Source organism: Calidris pugnax, unplaced genomic scaffold, assembly GCF_001431845.1.
Source record: "Calidris pugnax isolate Ruff unplaced genomic scaffold, ASM143184v1 scaffold139, whole genome shotgun sequence".
In the NCBI taxonomy this organism is placed as follows: domain Eukaryota; kingdom Metazoa; phylum Chordata; class Aves; order Charadriiformes; family Scolopacidae; genus Calidris; species Calidris pugnax.
Genome location: NW_015090863.1, coordinates 650,414 through 672,933, shown reverse-complemented (window position 1 = coordinate 672,933; position 22,520 = coordinate 650,414). Strand labels below are relative to the sequence as shown.

Sequence of the window (22,520 nt, the reverse complement as noted above, 5' to 3'; positions counted from 1 at the left end):
CTGAAACTGCCACGCAGGGGAGCAGAGGCCAAATGGAGAGGGCAGGACCACCAGGGAGAAAGAGACCAGACCCAGAGAACGGGGCCCATGGCAGACTTGAGGCCAGACACAGCAGAAACCAAACCAAGCAAGGGAGGCTGGAACACGAATTGAGGCCCAGCACAAGGTGGGAGGTCAAACCAAGCATGGAAGGCAGAGCAGGAAGCTGGACCAGGTGTGGGAGGCTCATGACAGTAGAGGCCAAATCAAGATGGAGGTCTGACCACAGATCAGAGGCTGACCCAGGCAGAGGAAACCCACTGCAGAGTGGGAGACCTAAACAAAGTTGAGGACTGTTGCAATGGGAAAGCCAAAATAAAGACCAGAGACTGAAATGATGGTGGGAGATCTGTTGTGGAGTAGAGGCCAAACTGCAGGTGGAAGACCAAAGAGCATGTAGGAAGCCAAACTGACAAGACTGGGAGCCCACTGCAGATTGGAAGCTGAAACAGGGGTGGGAGGCCCACTGCAGAATGGAGGCCAAAATGGAGTGGAAGCTGAAATCGAGGGCGAGGGCACATTGCAGACTGGTGACCAAAACAAGGTTGGGAGGCCAAATAAATGAGAGTTGTGGCCCAGACCAGAGCATAGGATGAAACGAGGGCAGGAGGCCTAACCATCAAGAGCAGAGGGCCACTGAAGAATAGGTGTCAAAAGGAGGGTGGGTAGGCCAATTCCAAAGTGGAGGCCAAAATAAGGGCAGGAGACACATGAAACCTAACCTGGTTTCGTAACCTTATCTACAACAAGGAAATGAAGGCCAGAGCAAGAACTGGAGGCACAGAAAGAAGTGAAGGCTGGACCACGGGTTGTAGGGACACACAAAGTGGAGGCGAGATCATGCATGGAAGGCCCACTGCAAAGTAGGAGGCTGATCCAACCAGGATTCTGAACCCAGAGTAAAGGATGAATGAAGTTGGATACCAAAATGAGCTCAGAGGCCAAACCAAGAGCGAATGCCCACAGCTGAGTGGGAGTCCAAACTTGGAGTAGGAGGGTGAACTGAATGAACCTGTGCCTCTGACCTCGGAATGGAGGTAGGACCACAGAGTAGGAAGCCAAACCCAGACTGGGAGGCACACAAAGAAAGTGAGGACCATGGCAGAGGGAAGGCCGAAGACAAGAGTTGAAGGCTGAACCAAGTGAGGGAGCCCAGACCAAGTGTGGAGACCCACTGCAGAGCAGAGGCTGGATCGAGTACGGAAAGGCCCAGCTGCAGAGTGCTGCTCCAGAGAGTGGAGGCCATAAACAGAGTCAGAGGCTCAGTATTTTCCCACTCTCCCTTTCACGTGGCATTCCCTGGGGAGACACACAGTGACCGTGTCCACACTGGGAACCAGAGTGCTGCCCGTTCCCTGTCTCTGAGCACATGTGCTTCCTCCCAGGTGCGATGGCAGAACACTCACCACCTCCTACTTCCATACAGACCAGTTCTGCACCTCCCAGTCCATGGGCAAAGATGATGCTCAGGTTTTTTTTCCCTAAACTCATTTTCAACTTTTTTTTTTACCCTCTCAGAGGGCTGCTGACATAAATAAGCATACTTCTACCATGACAGCTCGAGTGCCCTCCATGCAGATCCTACCATACATACAGCCCCCTCTGTCAGTACAGAGTGCTAGGCTCCCTTCTCTAACCTGGTTTAGCCTTCTTGGATAGTTTCTGCCCAGGCAGTGCAACATATTGGAGGTTTTTGCTATGAATACCTACTGTCAGGCCAATCTCTGCAGTTCATAAGGTTTTGCAGTCTGAAGCCCCCAAAGCACACTCCCATTCTAAGCCAGAGCCCAGGATCTCCACGCATCCACCTACTCTAGGCTTAAAAATTGCAAAGCTCATCAGAAGTGCCTCCTACAGCGATACATCAGTGTCACTGTACATCCAGATCAGCTCTGGCATCAGCTCCTGCCTCAGTCACAGACACTGCTCACGTAACAGGGTCCTTCGCAATCTCCGTTGAAGAACCAGGCTTGGAGCTCTATGGGAAGTCTGAAGTCACAATGAGGGAGTCTCAAGTGTTTGACTCTAAGGGACACCTTCAATTTACATTCCTGATCCATACATAAGTAAATAATACTTCTACCTCAAGGACAGACCAAAAACGTGACTAGGAATCAGTTTCATTAAGATCCAGTACGATTGTTAAGCACTCATCTGATGTTAAAACCAACAACTCTTAACTCTGAAGCACCTTGAGTATGAACAATTCCCACCCATTTTGAAGTCACTCTGCACAGAAGGAATAAACAAGCATTTTTTGAATGCTCACCTCTCAGGATAGCTTGTAAAGATCAATTGTAAAAGTGACATATTTTGAAGATATGAAACTATTACATGTAGAGTCTGACCTCTCCCCGACGTATAGAGGAGAACAATACAATTAGTGGCAAAGCTCTGCACTGTGGTCAGGAATACAGATGACAGCAATGAATTACAAGGATACAAGGATATTAACAGGATATTATGGAAACAGTGTAAAATAAAAACAAACAAAACCTCTGCAAGTTTCACCTCTCCCCGACGTATAGAGGAGAACAATAAGATTAGTGGCAAAGCTCTGCACTATGGTCAGGAATGCAGATGACAGCAATGAATTACAAGAACAGGGTATTATGGAAACAGTGTAAAACAAAACCAAACAAAACCTCTGCAAGTTTTTAGTACTACACAGTACTGATACCAGCTCCAGCCAAACCTAGATTTGCATTTGACCAAGCAGGACATTCCCTTGTAAGTTTTATCAACCAGCCCTACTTGACAAATCTAGTATTTTCCTCAACTGACGTGTCCAAACTCTATACAGTAAAAATAAAATGGGGACACAAGAATTTAAAAAGAAGGTTCTTTATCCTGGCAGAAAGGCCAAAGTATGACCATTCAACATCTAAACCCATAAACTTGTTTTTTTGAATAATTTAGTACTGTATAGTAAAATTTGATTAGAGACTCTGCAATGCTTCCCCAAGAAACAGAATGAGATGGTACTGATTTAATTACGTTAACCACACAGAAAAGGCAGAGCAAGAAGAGAGAGCTTTTCTTGAAAGATCTTTCCACAACCAGTTAAGCCTTACAAAGAAATACAAATACTTATCTCTCTTCTCTTTCAGAAAGTCCTGTTTTAACACAGAAATAAGCAAAGCCTAAATCTTGAACACATGATACAACATAAAGGATATGAGCTACTCATTATTTTCTAAGAAATGTGACGTAAACATCTAAAACCAGCCCAAGGGCCCTCGTATCGATATTTGCTTCAAAGTTAAAGAGGTTTAGTCAGAGCAAGACCTTGAAATGTAATCAACTCATTCTGCTGAGGGAGGGTTCTTTCTGCAAGCAGTGCAAGCTGGTAGCTCAGGCTGGTCCAAGAGCGGTGTAAAAGCTGTGGGTTGTTCATCTTCAGCATTCATTAGTCTGTGACACGTTAAGATGGGCCTGCTCAGGGACCATGACTTCAGTCACAGCCCCTTCACAGCCAAAAATGAGTGTTATTCTACAGCTGCAAATGCCCAGTGCTTTTCCCTTCTTTTGAAGATGTAACTTGCAATTAATTCAAGGATTAGTTCAAGGATCCCAAATAAAACCTAGTCTAAAAAGAAGCTGTCAGGGACAGACTGGTGTGTCAAACAGCTTGCCTTACTAAATGTGTCCTCTTGCAAGGTGGCATTTTATGTTCCCTTCTAGCAAATGAATTTGAGTAAAACTGGATTTAAGTGTTCCACTACAAAAGGAGAACAGTGTTTAAAAAAATATAATTAAGAAGCTGGACGAGGCTTCTTCAAATAGCTAATAGCTCACGTATAAGGCCACAGCAAAGCCAGTGTCTTTGGAATAACATAAGCTTATAGAACGTATTAAATGTTTCTTGGAAATGCTGCAATTTTTTTCTTGTCAGTACCATTGTCAACAAAAAACTTAAGAACAGAGTTTTGTAGAATCTGACGGAACACTGTTGTAAGCTTCATTCATAGCTCTCTGTGCCTTTAATCTTGCCCTTAAAGGAGTCTTGCTAAAAACAATTCCCATCCCCATTCAGCCTTTCCTCTATGAAGGTCAGCAGAAAGCAGGCCGGCTGACACTCAGTGTATCAGGGAGCAATACCAATGGGTATGTGTTTGGGTGCATAAATAACTCACTTCAAACAAACTAATGAACGTCTGTAAGATAAACAGTTAACCAGTACCACTTTGGATTGGTGCAAACTGACAGCCCTCAGAGAAAGCAGGCTTTAAAGCTAGGACCCAGAGAGCTCCATACGCCTCATGCAGTGCATTTTAGTCAGTAGGAAGAATTACGTATCAGCTTATGAAATATCAGCGACCGCCTGCCAAATTACTCCCCAAACAGCAACCAACTTGTCTTCTGGCTGTTTTCAGTGTTACGGGGTTGAGCAAGTGATCTGGAGTAACTGTGCACGGTGTTAAACGCTCAAGATTTCAGCCGTTGTGAAGTTAGAGAGAGGCAAGGATCCACAGCGCGTGGCGGAAGGAACGGAAAGTGATGAAACACCATTCATGCAAGCATGAAGGCCAGCCAGCACCAAAGGGGAGAAGACAAGAGGCAGGATGGCTTCTAGGGAGATGGGCCACCTCCTCCAGGTAAAAGACCAATCAGGAAGGTACTTAACCCTTCGTGTGCTTTCATCCCTTGACCAGGAAAGCGTGGAGGGGAAGGAAGGTAGAGATGAAGAGGAGGTCACAAACGCACTCCTCCCGATCTAAAAATGGGAAAAAGAAAAACACTCGGGAAAAACCAAAAACAAAACACAAATAAATTCTTAACTGAAAATAAAGGAACATTCTTAAAACCATGGAGGTGACATAAAGCAAGAATGATTCGGAGAATTCAGCTAAGCCTGAGTGAAACTTAATTCTTTCAATACAATTGACTTCTTGTTAATTCTAATATTGATATTCCAGAGGTCCTAAATTCCACAGAGAATAAAACACATTCACCAAAATAGGAAATTAACTAACCCCACAAAACAAATCAGTGCTTCAGAACCGCTACTTCTATTCAAATTTCAATCCAAAATACTTACAGAAAGCATTGTCATGTTTTGAAAACATTGCCACATGCAGAAGAATTCTGACATTTCTTGCTGCCAGAACTGCCTTTATATCAACATGCCAATATCATTTAAAATGATCCAGATTTCACAGCTTAAAGTTCTTGTTAATTTAACTGAAGGCAGAGAAAAGCCCAGCATATGCATTTCTGTACTGACTCCCTGGTGAACTCAACTGTCTTCTTTGGAATGTGCATGGAACATTTGCCCTTCCTCACACCAGACAAAAACCCCATTAACTTCCAAATATCTTTTAAAGGGCTTAACTGTTTATCTGGAAGGAAATACAAGATACTGCTGCTAACAGGGAAACATATTTAAACAAATCCACAAATGTTAAACACGTGCCTAAATAAAATATCATCCCATATTCCTGCCCACAGGGCAATCTAAAGAGATGCAATAAAAAAATTAACTTTAATAAGCACTAGTGTGTGTTGGGTCACTTGTCTAAAGTGTGAACGTGTCAGTGGAGAATCCTTGTGCCTAATGCAGGATTCCCTCTCCACTATTAGTGTATCATATGGGGAAATACTAAACCAGAAGAATTTGTTCAACTAACAGATCTCAACCATCTTCAGCCTGCAGTTCCAAAATCAGAATAAGAAATAGGTGGCTTAATGAAAAAGTTAGCTTCCATTTCATTTCTGAAAGGTGGTTCTTCAGTTCCATAAATTGGCACATGCCTATATACCTCAAGAAAGAAATCCATGAACTTTACCTACCTTCTTGGAATACTACTTTTTTCCCCCCTCCTGGTTTTCAAACAGCCACCCATTGGTATTTGGCATATATATTGTGGTGAAAAGAAACAGCTGAGCAGAAGCCAAAAGCTCCAGTTTACATATTCCAGAATTGTTATAGCTTTTACTTTTCGAGTACTTTTCAAGCTCCTGCAGACATGTTAATACAGCAAACATTAACAATTCTTCCAGTTCAAATTCACTCTGAAGCAGACAGTTGAGCAGCTTTGGTAAAACGAGCATAGTTGGAAGAGAAGAGAAAAGCTGAAGGTAAGAAGAAATGCAGAAGCATCAGTGGTTTTACTTACATGTGGAGGGAAAGGCTGGAGTCGTGTAATGCTTTCTTCTGGGTATGGGACCTCTCCCAGGGGGAGGTAGGGTTTCTGACCTGAGCCGGTCTCATACATGGACATGGGCCTGCTACCCCGTGCAGACGGTCGCCGCTTTAAAGAAGAATTGGTGGTGGGGTCTGTGTACTCAGAACCAGTTTGGACCTGATATATATTGGTTGTGGCCTGTCTTCTGAGGTTGGTATTTTCACTCTGTAGCGTTTGAAGCTGAAAGAAACGTTGAGCAGTGGGACTTTGTTTGTTCTAATAGCAAGCGTCAAAAGCAAACTGACTACACAATACACGCTTGTTGGCTTTACTAGTAAATCCAGTTACTAGTAGCTGGGGTTTGACTTCTTTTTCAAAATCTCTTTGACTTGCTTAACATAAGCATAGAAACATCTACGTTCCAGATCTGGAAGTATTTATGTGCCGATTTTCAGCACTTTTTGCTGGGATGCAAGCTAAATTAGATCTTAAAATTGGCTGTTTTAGTCAAACACACAACCCATTTCTTCCAGCCTGGCTGTACTGGCACATCAATTGTATTAAGATAACGAGGTTGTGAGGAGAAGGGCTGCCAACTGAAGTTTTTCAAGCAAAATGATCTATTTCAGCAGTCAATACAAGAGCTTAAAAGAGGATTTTAACATAAGGCCTATGAAATCTGAAAATGCCACAACTACAGCACAGACACCAGAGGCAGCGCAAAGAAAACTAGAGCTTGCTCTGCAAAGCAAGAAGAGAGTTTAGCTTATGAAAAACAAGTATCAGTTACTGCTTTCTAAGAAGCCAACAAGAAATAATTTCAAAGCTTTTTATTGTTATGTATTTGATGGATAGTAAAAATGCAACAATTCTCATTTTTTTTTGGTGGAGTTACTTGGAGTAAGTTTGCTATATTAACACATCATAAAGAAAAGATGTAAAAAAAAGGTCAGTATCAGCAATTCTCTAACAATAACTGAGTATATTTCAAACAGCTGATGGCCTTTTAAACAGGAAATTGCATATTTACTACTTGTATTTACTTTGCATCATATGAACCTTCAAGAACACTACCTCTATCAAGAAAATCCTATTTTGCCTAGAGCACTTCCCAGAACTCTAAATCGAATGCACAGATTTCTATCAAGATAATTTGTGCTTTTTTCTCCCCGCTTTCTGTGTGCTCTGTAGTAAGATCCATCAAATCTTAAGATCTGAGGACCAGCCAGGAGCCGAGCTACCCATTTAAAGTTTGACATTAAGGGTAATTAAATAGGTCAACTTTATAGTCTCCTCCTTCCAAACTTCTTCCAGGTTTTATAAAAGTGCTTTTGGTGCAGTTTTAGCCAACAGCTAATGTCAGACCAAACTTTTAACCGCCTATAAGCACCTAAAAAAATCCATAGGCATTAAAAAACAATACCTTTTTCCATTAGAATGGCCATTAAAGTAAAAGATGTATTTTCATTTTTGTTTAGGAAGAATCTACTCTAAAGTGTCATTCATCAAGCCTAGCCTTACCTCTCCTTTAATTAGCATCTTTTGCCTAGTAATTGCCATGCAAAAGATTAGATACACAGTTGGCTAATTAGGTGATAAAGCGAACAGGGTTTTTCAGTTTATGACCTTCTAAGCCTTTACTTAGAAAATACCGAAAAAAAAAAGATTAAAAAAAGAGAGACTCTTGAATGGCATCTATTGCATTAGAACTGCTGAAGTAGTCCAAATTTAGTGGTGTCTTGCCACAAATAACCCAGTAGAGAATTCCCATTTTGCACTGAAGTCCCCAGTAGCTTGGAGTGAAGACAGGCATTACCCCTTCCTCCCACCCTGTTTCTGCAATGACACACGGTTATAACGATTCTTCACCAACCCAGAGCCACCAAACACTAAATTAAAGAAGCCCCAGAGCTACATACACCACCAGGATGTAAAATTACTGCAACTCATCTTCAAGTGAGCCCTGGCTATGCCATCTCTCAAAACAGGTTCAACTGCAGCACAGCAATGATCTCTCTTCTGCTACGCCACATAAATATACTGAAGTCTCATTCATTCATAGGCCCTAAAGATTATTTTTAGCCCTAAATAGACTGTATCTGTTTAAAGAAACTCAATATAAGGTAATTCAACTGATGCAGAGAAATGCTAACCAGTAGAAGCTGTTAAAAGACCAAGGAAACACCTTGAGATCTCTTAGGTTCCTCTCAGTATTCACCATTCCAAGAGGTCTGAAAAGCTGAACACAATTGTAACAGAAGAATGGCAATCAACAGACAAAGATATTTGAATCTGCAGAATAAGCTTGGCCTCAGATGTGAAGAGCTCACCAGTTCCCACCACTCTCCAAGGCATCAGCCTCTTTGCCCCCAAAAAAACAGGGAAACAAGCTCTCAGCACAGGTTCACCTCTGCAGGAGCTTCAGCAAGTGTCTCTACAGGGAGAGAGCTTTCTGCAGCACATACTCCAAGTCTTGCAGTATTGTAATTATTTGGAAAGCAGGATTTCTAACACTAGATAAAGGTATTTGTTTGAGGAAGCAGCCGGCCCTTTCCAGGCTAGCATGACAGGCAGGACAGTGAACTCAATACCGATAGAAACCCTCATTTATCCCCAAAAATTCTCTATTTACCAGAACACCAGCAAAGCATTCAACAGATCGTTGATTTGTTTACGTAAGGATTAAAATGTCTGGTTTCCAAACTGGGTTTTTAGAGCTTTAAATTCAGGACTTTAGCAAAAAGCGTTCAGTTTTCTGCCTGTATAAGACTATCTATACATAGTAACTCACATTGTAAATGAGATACCTCTACCTCATCCTCCTCTAGAAAAAACCCACACTGAAGGTTTAAAGCAGTAATTGTATTTATCACTATAACCTTTTAAGTGCTTTCTCCCACAGCTTCAAACACAAATAAATCTTGCCCTCCTGGTATACAAAAACGTGATACTGTATTGCCACTTTTCTGATTATTTTCTACTGCCAAACAGGATTAGGATTTTTATTTCCCTTCAATCCAGATAGGTTGAAAAAAACCGACATATTTGAGAAGTTGGAAGTACATTATATAGATGTGTGCACACAGATAAAACGTGTGCTATCACTTACTTCCTCATTGTTGAAAACTGCTTATCTTGAAGCAAGAAAGCAAAACCACACAATAGTTATACAACTGTCTTGTCACTTGGGAAACTTAGATCCAAGCAAACTAAGCAGATGATCATCACCCCTACAAAAAAAACAACATTCAAAGCATATGCTGCACGGGTACATTTATAGCCTCCCACCTGATTCCAAAGCAGCTCCATTTTAAAACCAATTTTCTCACTATCCTATATTGAGCTACTGCATCTTCAGTTTCAGGAGTTTTATTCTGGTCAGCTTAAAATACATCAAGAGATGAAGGGGCTGCACAATTGGGCCTGTTACCTTTTTCTGCATGACTCTCAGCTCATCACTCAGGTTGATGTTCACTTTCATTAACTGCTGAATCTTCACCTCAGAAGCCACCAAAGCATTTTTAACTTGCATATACTCTTGGGCTGTCACTGGTCCATCTGACAGGTCTGAATCCAGGCTCTATAAATAGTAAGAGATCAATACTTACACCACTGAGAAACAGATTACCAAAAGAAGATAAGACAATGAGATTTTACTCACTTTAAAGGAATCATGGTTCAAATTAAGTTCAAATTAATAAGATCCATTCAGTAAATTAATTTTAGTCCAGTATAAAAGAAATTTGATGTCAATCAACTCAGCTTCTCTATGCACATTTATCTCAGCCTTTGTGACACAATACTCCATAGGGATTTGTTTTAAAATATGCAATAAAGAACTGGAAAGTCTTAAAAGACAGATTACCAAATATCCAGTGAGCATGTTACCACAGCAGATTAAACTAGAACTACTAGGTTTACAGCTGCTTTTTTACCATTCTGCATTATTTTCAGGAATGGTTTAAAACACTCAGTCACGATTGGTCTGCAGTAAATATTTCTTAAGTAGGAAGCTGTATATGTTTGTGAAATACCACAGAATCACTGATTAAGAGTGTTTTTGGTAGATCCAGTTATTTCATCTGTGCCATTAGATCCATATCTGAACTAAATACATGCGGTGGTGCACGTTACTTTTCTAGAGGAACATTTTATTTACAATAATTCCTTAAAGTCACAACTTTTGGATCCAGTTATTTCATCTGTGCCATTAGATCTATATCTGAACTACAGACATGCAGTGGTGCACAGTACTTTTCTAGAGCAACATTTTATTTACAATAAAAATTCCTTAAATCACAATTTTTTATTTTGTTGGAATTCATAGACTGAGGCATGATTCTGAAATGAATTTGAAAATGAACTGAAATAGTAATTTTCTGATCATTTCTGCATGTTAAATCCCCTCACAAGGGGAAAAAGTCACTGCAGATTACCTTTCTGAATAAAATTTGGTGTGTGTATAAATACCTCAAACCTACCTTCTGCCTGTTTGATTTAGCTGCATTCGTTTCGAGATCTGTATCTTCATCTGAAGCAACACTGTCATAATCAGGCTGGTCATTATCCTGACTTTCACTACTATGTTGATTGCTGATTGATTTGAGTATCAGTTCCACATTATCTGTAGATCAATGCACACCATTTAAAAATGTACTAGTAAATTTGGAGAAAAAAATGGAAGCGCATACTTTAAAGTATTTTCAAAAACAAATATAATCAGAAAAGATCTTCAGAGAGACAATACAAGACATGCCATCATAAAGTATCATTTGAGTAGCCCAGTTCAAAAAAGTTAATTTAGGTCCACCTAATGGGTTTAGATTATTACTGTCCAAAATGCCAAACTTGGGTATTATTTTGGTGGTCTAATGCATGCTGTCAACAACCTGCTATCCACATGATTTAGTTCTTATCATTTATAAAAAGAGCATAAATCCCTTTCTTCATTAATCTAGTGCTCCTATATGAGGCTATGGTGTTGATTAAACTACTGAAGAGAGCCCACAACCAGAATCACACTCACCTTTTGAGCCAGCGAGGGGGTTCCCCTGTTGTCTTCGTTTGGCGTCACTTAAAATATCTATAACTAGTGTAGCAAATTCATGGGCATTGAATCGAGCCAGTTTTTGTCTTCCCTGAATTAGAGAATAATGCAGAAAAAGAAGTACATCACGTATTAGATGAACAGCAGAGTTCCCAGGTAAGACTAAGGCTATAGCACCTACAGTGAGTTGATTGCTCAATTACATTTACTGCAAAAAAAGTGTGATTTAAATTATCCAGCTGCACACTCCAGGGCAGGGGAATTGTGAAACTATTTTAACCGCTTTACAAGTAGATGCAACTCTTCTACAGTAATGAAGTAAAGTAATATTACTTCGAATATTGAATAAAAATAGTTTTACAGTATTAAGGCAGCTCCATACCTGATTCCTGGTTGAGGAATATTCAGGATTTACGGGAAGAAAAGGGACGACTGTGGTCTCTGTCACAAGCGTACTGTGATTCTGAGTAGCCAGCCAAACTGCTCAGGGAAGAGGAAAACAAAAAAAAAAAAAAAAGAGGGAATAATCTTCCTGTACTATTTAACATTGTTTCTTGTCAAAGAATAAAAGACCACAATTTCAAACACAAACACAACCAATTCAAAGGAAAGCTTTTTTCCCCAGAGGGTTCTCTACTTCAAAAAACACAAGAATTTTTACAATAAACGCCACCTTCAGACAATGCAAGACAAAGAAACTGCCATTCTCAGTAATTACTGAGCCACCTTCAGACAATGCAAGACAAAGAAACTCAGTAATTCTCAGTAATTACTGAACACAAAAGCACTTTAAACAGAGCATATGCTTGCACTAGCATCTTGTATGTAATGTAACAACTCAAATTGATTTTATACACATTCCAGAAAGCCTCACTCACCTGCATCTGTTTCCCTTCGGTCAACTTCATCATACACATCCATGGCCAGTTCTTCAAATAAGTGGTTGCTCAGCTAAGGGTAGAAAAGAATAATTACAGCTTCAAAAGAAATGAAAACTAACAAGACCTCAGTTTGGTTTGTATTGATTATTATTTGAATGCCAGTTCTACACAGGCTGGCTTGCTTTGCTGGAATTTCTAGGATCCCCAGTATTATCTTAAGAGAAAAATGGACATTGTTGAGTAGAAGAATATCACCAGGATTGTTCTCTGCCCAACTGCAAAATTTTCATCCTCTGATACCATTTGCTTCAGCTGAAAGCTTTAAGTAGAGAGAAAACATATCCCCACTCTAATTTGTACAATGATTTGGTCATCAACCCTTTAGTAAAACTAATAAGCCGGCATTATTATCAACTAAGTAGTAGACAGTAATGAATTTTGGCTTTCCAGGGAGTTAAAGGCAAATACTAAAATTTAACATACAGATTCATATAAAATACATGAGAACAAGACAAATAACAAAGTTTAAGGTTCTGAACTGGGGAAACAGAGCTGGAGATACTACCCCAAACAAAACCAACACATATTTGTTCTCTGTCATGGATTTGTCATCATCTCTGCTTCTCCATTTCTGCCTATTTTGATATTTTCCTCCAGACTTTAACTTGTTACAGAGTTAACATTTATTTATGCAGGAATTAATAGCAGCTGAAACCAGCAGGAAAGATGAAGTGCAGAGTTTGCCACATCCAAAGATGTGTCACACAGCACACTGCAGGTTTTACTTACAGACTGAAGCTTCTTCTTAGCTGCTTTTGCAAGTTCTGATAAATCTAGACTGCTATGAAAACAGAAAGTGATCATTACATCTACAGCATTTAATGGCTTGTTTAAACACAAATTCTAAGTTTCAATAGTTCAATGATTAAAATGACACATTTATTGAAAGTCCTTAATCTTTTAGTTATTTTAATATAGCTTTTAACACATTGATCTTACTAATATTGCTAATATATAAATTAATATATTTTTAAGCTTTTCTAAAGAACAATCTTAATTTTAAAACAATAGAATCTTAAAAATCCTTTGGAATATAAATACCTGCATTTGCATAGCTCAAGAAGCAGTCAAGTTTCAGTGCAACAAAATGCTTTCTGTAAGGAATCTGAATGATATAATAATTCTGACCAAAAATAGAGTCCATATAAAACACATCAGATTTGTTCCACTGGACTCTGCTGGAGGCAGGTGACCACCAGGCTGTCAAATGGCTACAGCAATAGGGCCAAGTTTAACATTATTTTGTACTGATTAGTAAATAATCTCTTCTCAGGTTGTACTGCAGGCTCTGCAATCTCAGCAGCATCTTTGAACAAGTTCTTTTCTCTGTATGTCAACTTCCTTCTCTGTGTAACGAGGCAAATGATACTCACCCTGCTCTGCAGAACACTTTGCAATAGAAACACACAGTATTTTATCCAATAGCATAGCTAAAAAAACTACAGATGTTAACACTAAGTATTTTACCAACCATTAGATAGTTTCTCTCTATAATTTTTATTTTCCTACACTTTTTCATAGAAATTCTACAAACAATAAGTTGAACAGCAGTTTACTCACAGCCGTCTTATTTCCAATTGCATAGCAATAAAAGAAAAATAAGGACTTAAGATTAATACTTGATGTTTTATACAAATACAGTTTCATTGATCGTCACCAAAAGTTAAAAGCACTCAGATCAAAAGTATAAATACTTTCAAAGAAAAATGCAACTTTCTTGTAAATAATAGTTTCAAAATGCTGCAGCAGGAAACTAAGTCAATTGGTCCTCACATTATTTACAAAATCTGTTTCCAAGGAATCCCATGTGTGTTCCCTTAATATCATTTCACCTTCCCCCTGCATTTTAACAAATACATTAAACTTCTGTAATTTTCTGATTTTGTTTAAATGTTTTTCTAGGAAAAAAAAAGCTTACACAATCGATAGAGGCACACACTGAAAAGTTAAAATGATAACAAGCTTGTTTTAGGAAGGAAAAGAAACTTTACACACTGAAAAGTTAAAATGATAACAAGCTTAAAAGTTGTTTTAGGAAGGAAAAGAAACTTAATAATAACAACAATAATAATAATAACTATTATTATTATTGTTAGGGTCTTTTATTTTGATGTTTTCAGACATGCCATAGAATCAGCAACTTACCTGTCTGCCATTTGAGGTATAACAAAGTGCTGTCCATTTTTATGCTCTAGAATTAAAAACAAAATTGCACTTTAATAGGTTTTACTGCACTATAGTTTTTAATGTTGTCAGGATATAATACAGCTGATAATCAGTTTTGCTAAAAGACACAGTAACGAGAAACCCAAGATGATATGCAACAGGCAAACAGAATAATTTATCTTGCATGTAATTACTCAGCTTGCAATTACAGGAAGCCAGCAAGTCTTAAAAGAAGGTTCCTACTGCAATTTCCCAGTGTTATCAAAGATTCTAATTAAGGCTTATCAGCTGTATTAAAATTCCATTAAAAAAGACGTTCTAACATAGCAGCCTTTTCAGCACTTAATGGCTACAAATTTTTAAGTGTGCTTGTGTTCAAAAGGTACCTGCTTAATTGAATACTCCCCTGTTTTGCATTTCAATGAGAAGAAACTACTTAGAAGAGTTTGTACACTGTCTCCTGCAGACCATTCAACAGCCAAAAAATTTGTATTTTCCCTGCAATTCACTCCTTGATGTTAAACAGTACTAACCTGATCTTCTGTGGAGATTTCTCTACACTTTCAGGGGTATTCTGTTTCTAGCACTCATATTTGTGGTAAAACAGGAAGAAACTTAATTTTGAATTTAGGTCCTTCTGTGGAGATTTCTCTACACTTTCAGGGGTATTCTGTTTATAGCACTCATATTTGCAGTAAAACAGGAAGGAACTTAATTTTGAATTTAGGTATACTTAAAATCCTGCAGTTTTATCTGAATTTTAAATGCACTATTAACTAACCTTACATCTTATACTTTCTTTTGTTCTTCCTGTATAATTTATAAGATGTTAGAATATTTTAAATGCATATTAAAAGTGTCGTAACACTGACACAAACGTTATATACCGTAGTTTAATTGTTCTATAATTAACACTAAAAGATCTCAGAGTGTAGTTCTTTTTTTCTACTTACCTGGTTTCCTGCCACAGAGATAGAAAGCCAACCTGTCCGTGAGCTCATACTGAATTTCCACCAGGCGCTCTGCCAGTTCATGATGCCCACCTTGTCTGGTTTACACAAACACACACACAAAAGATACATTAGTCTTTCATTTTAAGACATACAGAAAATTTAAAAAGTCAGAGAAATAGACTTGGTACAAGCCACTGCTCGACACTGCACATATTTGAGTGTATCAACACAGCACAGACTCACAGCAGGACTTCCAACAGTATGTTCCAGTGAGCAAAAAACTATAGACAAAATTGTATGAACTTTCCAAAATGAGTCAGTGAAAACTCTGAAAACCTTTGCCTACTGATTTGCTGGGGAAAAAAACCCAGATTATATAGCCTATTTTGAATATGGTATTTACAATTTTTAAGACAGTTCCTGAGCTCACGCAGCAAACTCACCCAACTTCACATTTGACTAATAGCACTGAGAAATAGAAATATTCTGGCATATTGTGCTCTGCAGCCAAGTGAACTCATTCAGTCTTCAGACTCCACATGTGGCCTCAATTCCCAAGCAATCAGAGCAACGAGGATGTTTTATCTACACAAATGTGCAGCTTCTGGTTGATCAGTAATGTCTGATTGTGCATATGAACATAAAAAAATCTTCAGTGCTGTGCTACAGGTCTTGCAGTGCCTCATTACTGCCCAACTGATCAGCACAGACATTCACATTTAATCTTTCTTGACGTGAATGTTGGCTGCTCTTGGGAAGCCCAGAGCCTTTCCTGAGGTGTAGTTCTGTGACTGGATGCACCTAACAGTTCACTGCCCCTAAAGAGCCTGGTTCCAGCCCCTGCTCCCTGACCCATCTGTGCAGTCCGGCCCTTTCCTACAGCAATTCCCAAGTTAATCCGCACTCCTGGAGCCTACTCAGCTTGCTGAACTTGCAGAAACTCTTCTCCTCAGATTGCAATGAAATCTAGTAGCTCACAGGAAAGTAATCACAACTATTGTCTCAAGCATCCAGGAAAAGTCAGGCTACGAAACGATGAAAATGCTTCTTTATACTCTTTATGCCATCACTCTTTCTGGAAAAAGTACTTATTGGCATTTAACGATCAAATTATTTTCAGGGCAGAAACACATCTAAGCAGGTTTATCACGTGATCCATGAACATCAGTTAATAGGTAAGAGCAATACATCTAAAAGCATCATATATTTCAGAGCCTTCTACCTTGCATAGTCAACTGGAGTTTTTCCATTGGAATCTTGCGTGCCAGGATCAGCACCATAAACCGCTAATAATTCGGCTTGTAAAGTCTGTCCTGCCTTAGCAGCAACGTGGAGCGGGGTGTTTCCTTTCTCCTACAAGTTATTAAGAAAAATATCTACTTAATCAAGAGGTATGAGCAGAAGATTGAAGTATAATGGTTATCAGCTGAAATCAGGATTAATTATTACAAACTGTAAGAATTGATTGTCCATCAAAACGAAGAAAACAAATGCTCGTACAGGATGAAAGAAGTTGGCCTGAGCTCCTAAGGAGAGCAATCGCAAACACGTCTCCAGATTCCCCGTCCTCACACTGGAATGGAGTTGCTGAAAAAAGAAGCAGAATAGTACTTAATACAGCAGCAATAACTGTGATTCAGCATTTGTTTTTTCAGCCATGCTTTTAGAGATAGACATGCAAGAATTCTTGCTACAGCTGGTTTGTGTAAAGGTTTTTAACCTAAATTGATGCTTCTCAACCATCCACTATCCATATACATTACTCAAAAATTAAGTGGCTTCAAGTTGAAGTCAAGCTGCATTTGTTTACGTAATAGTGCTGAACAGCAGCAATGGTTATCTCAAGCCAAAAGCAATTAATCTAATTCAGTCAGATTTCACTGTTTTGTTACATTGAAGTTGTAGCTCCTGCAGGCTGCCAGGAGAAACGTACTCACCTTGCTGAGATCTTTGGCAGTAACGCTGTCATCCTCACGGCACGGCAAGCGGTGAACAAACGCTAACATCTGATATTTAGCTCTAATGAATTCTGCTTTATTGGGACTGTAAAGAGAAATCCAAGCAACAGAAGGGAAAGAAAAAAAGCTTTAGTGCTTCACAATCATACAGATGCTCTAGAAAAAGGAAAATTCACAACTGAAAGGGCATTAGATCTTTGCTTGCTACTGGCAGCAAAGTTAGACATGGAAGAAGATTTCCATTAAAAAAAAAAAACAACCCAGTGCAGATTGTCTAACTATACAAAGCATACTTTTGTTACAAACTTCAAAATATCTGCAGACTGTAGGATGGATTGTGTATTTCTTAGAAGTAAACATTGAACTTAAAATGATGCCAGCTTAAGATCCATACTTATTATGTGCAGTTATGTACATTTTAAAACAAAGCACCATATTCAGTGACAGAAATAGTCTCTCAATTTTTTTTTCAAATTCATCAACCAAACTCAATCTCATTGGCAACGCTGAGTCAACTGAAGCACGTGGCTTGCAAAATAAAAGGTTTTTGATTCAAGTACTAGTAAACGTCACTATTCAAAGCTAGAGGTCAAGAATCAGTAGTTCAGAGAATTCAAGCTATGTATTTCCATTTTTGTGATAAATTTAAAAACATTAACCATTGGGAGTTTAAAAAGAAAAAGTGACCAAGTAACTAGTTTACTCCTGTTCTCTTCCAGGAACAAAATATACACTGGTTCCCATGGATACCTTGCTGCGTCTGTCACGGCTGAATAAAATAATCAGACCTCTACAAAAATAAAAATTCTGTAATTTTCCACTTACTGGACTTTATCCTGTGGGCTTGCTTTGCGCCTTCCACTCATAACAGAGGCAGGATCCAGCAAGGAATGTTCCCATATGGAGTTAGCACCATTGTTATACAACGTTTCAACCATCTGAAATCCAAAATGTAGACAAACAGGCAGTAAAGAAATGTTGCTGGTGACTCCACAGACTAATCAAATAACTATAATTATTTTCCAGCAGAGAGCAAGCCAACAGAGATTCATATTCTGTGTGGGCAGCATCCATAATCTACAGGGATATCAGAACCAGACACACACCTAGGAGGCTACAGTGTGAAATGTAGTAAGAACCCCCTCACAATTCTCTACTCTTCCCAACAGCAGCTCTACTGAGAACAGAGGCTTGCTACGTATTGAAAATTTAGGTTGAAGCAGATGCATCGCAAAATCTGAAAGAAAAAGTTGAAGGTGATCTCTCAAAACAAAGGTATCAAATTAAAAAGGCATAGACAAGTCTGATTTTAGTGGTCTGGTATGACAAAACAAGAGAAATAAAAGGATACTAACTTGGAAAAAGAAGGCTTAAAAGGCCCAGCTCCTCTCAAACAAAAGCTTAGTGATTTAAATTCCATTAAAAAATATTTTTTAAATAATATATCTCTTTTTAATGAAGGAAGACACAGATTTACTTTTTACCTGCAGCAGTGTTGGAGGCCATGGGGTATGCTTGAGATGTCTCACTTGAGAGATATGACGCCCCAGGCTTCGATGAACGCTACAGCACTCGTCACAGATCAGAATCCCCCTGTTTATAGACGCCCAACAAGGATCTGAAAAAGAATACATTAATTAAGAATACATTAATTAATTAAGGCGAGGTGACTTTGCATTCCAAACACTGAGTCTAAAATGTGGAGCCTTGCATTCCAACCTTAAGCTTTACTGCTGAGCCACTATATGAGCTTGTAAATGTTACAGTCTGGATGCTGGGGAAATAACAGTCCTTGCGCTTACTGGGGATGTAGGAGTCAAAACAAGTGCTAATAGCAGTCATGCTTTTTCACATACTACCCAGTCTTCAGTTCTATATTATTACAATGTTTTTAATTTCCATGTTAAAATAATAAAAACGCTCAAAAGTGTCACAGTAAAAAAAAAAAAAGCAAGATACATATGTGTCAAGTTACAGGCTCAGTAAAAATCAAATGCTCTGAACAGATCCAAACTGAAGCTACCTTAAAAGCAAACCAGAAAGACAATGGATGGAAGGTAGAAGTAGTGAAGAACACATACTAGCTATTATGTAGCTTCAAACATCACAAAGTATAAAAGTGGGTAGGACTGTTACATCAGATTGAAACTGAAGATACACACAACAGGACATTAAACTGAAATCCCTCTGCTGCTCTTCCCTCTGTCTTCAGAAGAAACTCTGGTTTTCTGTCAGTGACAAGAGACTCAACATGCCAAGAACCCTGTATTAACTGAGCAGCAAGACAGATCTTCAGATCTAGTACACCCCAGCAGAAAGAAAAAAAGAATTCAAGATCTCTTCTATCTTGGAAAATTCTTAATTTCAAATCCAGAGGTGAGTTTGAGGCTAAATAAGTGAGTACAACACAAGCCTGGTATCGGATGAGAGATCTCCTGCATCCTGTCAGAATACATCTAAGCAATTGTGCATCATAAAAAAGTCTTCTCTGACCCATGCAATAAATTTAGTGAGTCCCTGAAACATGAGATCTGATCACAGTTGTGGTTTTTAAGCAGAGTTGATGTTGTGTGTGTGCTGAAGGCAATGTAGGCAAACCTGTTTGAACCATGAGGGATGGGAGCATCTATTCACAGATGATAACTATCAGAGCCCAGAGCCTAATTAAACATATGTTTTGGAAAAAAAAAAAACACAACCAAACCCTAACCAAATTTAAAAAACAAATTAATAACAAGCACACAACCTCCTTATTAAATCATTCCATTATTTTAACAACTTTCACATCTAAGAAGGAAAAAAATAACAGTAAAAATGAGATGCTTTGGTGCTAACCTAACAAGGCAAGACCAGAGGCAGCTTTCCAGATTAATGAGTCGAGTCCCTTCTCGTTACAGACAACCTTATCACATGCTCATTCATAAACTAATAGGATTCTTCTGAAAGCCATTATGTTTCTCATTTCAATCACTACTTACAGCTGTTTGTGAACCTCACTGTTTCAACTATCAGTCATCAAGAGATTGTTTTTCTTTATCTCTTTACCATCTCAATAACCGCCCCCCCCAAACAACAGCCATTTAGCCACGAGAAAGTAAGCTGCTGTTTATTTGGTTATTTCATAGCAGAAACGCAGCTTTAAAATTCTTCTGAAGGATAAAAGCTGAGGCCTTGCTTGTAATTACAACTGGTACATTCTACTTAAAAGAAATCACATTGATGAAAGCGTGTTTCTGTAGAATCTGTCAAAAACTGGCACCATTGGAAACGTGGATAGTGTGTTACAAAAAAAAGATGACAGTAAAAGAAAAAGAAAAAAAAATCCAAATATGGACACAACCAAAATATGTTTAAGCTGATACCAAAATACGACAGGGGAGAAGCTAGAAAGATAGGTCAAATCTGTTTTCAGAGTGATGCAAAACAGGAAGCGTGTGCTGAAGACAAGCCTGAACTGTGTGAACGGTGAACTCCTGCCTGAGAATAGGAAGTGTGCCAGAAAAGCACATGTAAAATCACTTCACGTGAAACAAAACTATTTATGCTTTGCCACACAAATGAGCTTCATCAATAGATGAACAACAAGGAGCAAGTACTAATTACCCCCAGCAGTCAGGCACCCTGCACTTGCCTCACCTGATTTGAGTGAAAAGGCTGCATTTTCTCCCAATCTCTGGACACAGCCCCACACTTTGCAGCTCCCAAACACCCCTCTGACTAAATCCCTCTGTTTTAAGTAAAAGAGGGGCTTGATGTATATATATATATTTTTTTTTTTTTTTAATTTAAGAAAGGATTAAGTTAAGATTTATTTACATATATGGATAAGCCAGCAGATTTCTTCACCGAGATCAAGTAAATATAGGACAATGCTATAATGTCACAACACACTGAAATAAAAGGCCAGCTTATAAGATTACCCTAATAGTGATTCTGATACACTGCAGACTCCTGACAAGCTTAATGAACACAAACACGGTAAAACAACTTTATCTCAGAGTCATAACACCACCGATGTTTAAAAGCATAGATATGCCACCTTGCATGAGATAGGGACAACTGCCTACCTAAGATATGCAAGCTCTATTTATTGTGAAAACAAAATTCTATGAAGACAAAAAAAATAACTCCCTGGGCATTAGTGTGGGATTTTTATTATTTTACCTTTTTTTTAAGCAGAAGTCCCGCTTTACAAAAGTTATTATCCCCTCTCCCCCAACATACCTTCTGGCCATGTGAATGTTATCACAGCATTTTAATTTGTTTCAGTATGTACATAAGTAATTATATTGGAAGAACCAACACAGAACACAAACAATGAAAAACATGTAATTCTGAGAAGACAACAAACATAAAGGGTTGTTAAAAAAAAAAATACCCACCCACCTAAACTGGGCAGTTTAAAATACAGAAACAGCCAGACCGGAGATGGTGAGAAAAGGCGATGCAACTGACCTTTTAAAAACGTTTCTTTCAATAAAATCTCAAATTTATCTGCAGTGTGAGACAACCTGTGTGTCAACACCCAACGTTTGTTGCTCAGTGGACAATTCCAACCTGAGCCCATCCGACACAACACCTTTTCTTGGGAAAGCCTGGGATACCTACACTCAGCTCTGGCCGTGGGGAGAGCCATGCACTTTAAAAGTCTAAATGTTACTTTTCCTTAGCCCTGAGAACAAGGGATGTCTCCAAAACCATCGTCATCTTCACAAGGGACATGGCCACTGTCCCTTTTGGTGGTGACACAACCTACATCCTCCTCCCACCTTTTAGGTCCATGGCAGGACCCCCTCTTTAAGCCAACCTTCCAAAAGCTGAGGGGAGCCGGATTTAGGTAGGACCAGAGGGTTTATCCATGGGCCTTTCCCCAAAGTCCTGGACCCGGCCCTAGAGCTGAGAGGGGGCTTTAAAAACTACAAACTGCGGGGAGGGCTGAGCGCACCGCCGCTCGGGACGGGAACGGCACCTTCCAGGAAACAAAAAAGGCCCCATACGGACAAAACCCGCTGGAAAACGCCTTCAAACCCAGCAAAAGCCGCTTCCCCACCGAGGAAGGGCCGCTACATGGCGGTGACACCCCCCGGAACAGCGCCGGGAGCACCGCCTTCCCCTCCGGGACGCGGCGCCGGGCTCCCCCCCACCCCGGGGACCGCTGACAGGAGCCCCCACACCCCCAGTCGTGCCGGTCCCGGGGGCTCCCCGCGCTTCCCGCCCCTCAGGGCCGCCACCTGCCCGCTCCCTCCCCCCCCACAGCGCCTGAGGGGGGAAGCGGGAGGGGGGGAAGC

At 39.5% G+C, this 22,520-nt stretch overlaps 1 protein-coding gene across 6 annotated transcripts in view; it reads right to left on the bottom strand.

Moving 5' to 3' along the window:
* The window catches only part of GIT2 (G protein-coupled receptor kinase interacting ArfGAP 2), a 31,720-nt gene that overhangs the window by 9,010 nt on the left and 190 nt on the right, over positions 1-22,520 (bottom strand). Inside the window, exons 2-17 of one of the 6 annotated variants that reach the window (XM_014944814.1) lie at positions 18,717-18,850; positions 18,058-18,170; positions 17,212-17,317; positions 16,775-16,861; positions 16,497-16,627; positions 15,275-15,369; positions 14,301-14,346; positions 13,716-13,721; positions 12,885-12,933; positions 12,093-12,165; positions 11,597-11,694; positions 11,194-11,305; positions 10,649-10,791; positions 9,598-9,747; positions 6,159-6,407; positions 4,667-4,756 (exon numbers count right to left, since the gene is read on the bottom strand). In XM_014944814.1, coding sequence (XP_014800300.1) covers positions 4,667-4,756; positions 6,159-6,407; positions 9,598-9,747; positions 10,649-10,791; positions 11,194-11,305; positions 11,597-11,694; positions 12,093-12,165; positions 12,885-12,933; positions 13,716-13,721; positions 14,301-14,346; positions 15,275-15,369; positions 16,497-16,627; positions 16,775-16,861; positions 17,212-17,317; positions 18,058-18,170; positions 18,717-18,850 — 1,682 coding nt within the window. Of the gene's footprint in view, positions 1-4,666; positions 4,757-6,158; positions 6,408-9,597; positions 9,748-10,648; positions 10,792-11,193; positions 11,306-11,596; positions 11,695-12,092; positions 12,166-12,884; positions 12,937-13,715; positions 13,722-14,300; positions 14,347-15,274; positions 15,370-16,496; positions 16,628-16,774; positions 16,862-17,211; positions 17,318-18,057; positions 18,171-18,716; positions 18,851-22,520 lie in introns of all 6 variants that reach the window. The other 5 variants (XM_014944818.1, XM_014944816.1, XM_014944817.1 and 2 more) reach the window with 5 other exon arrangements.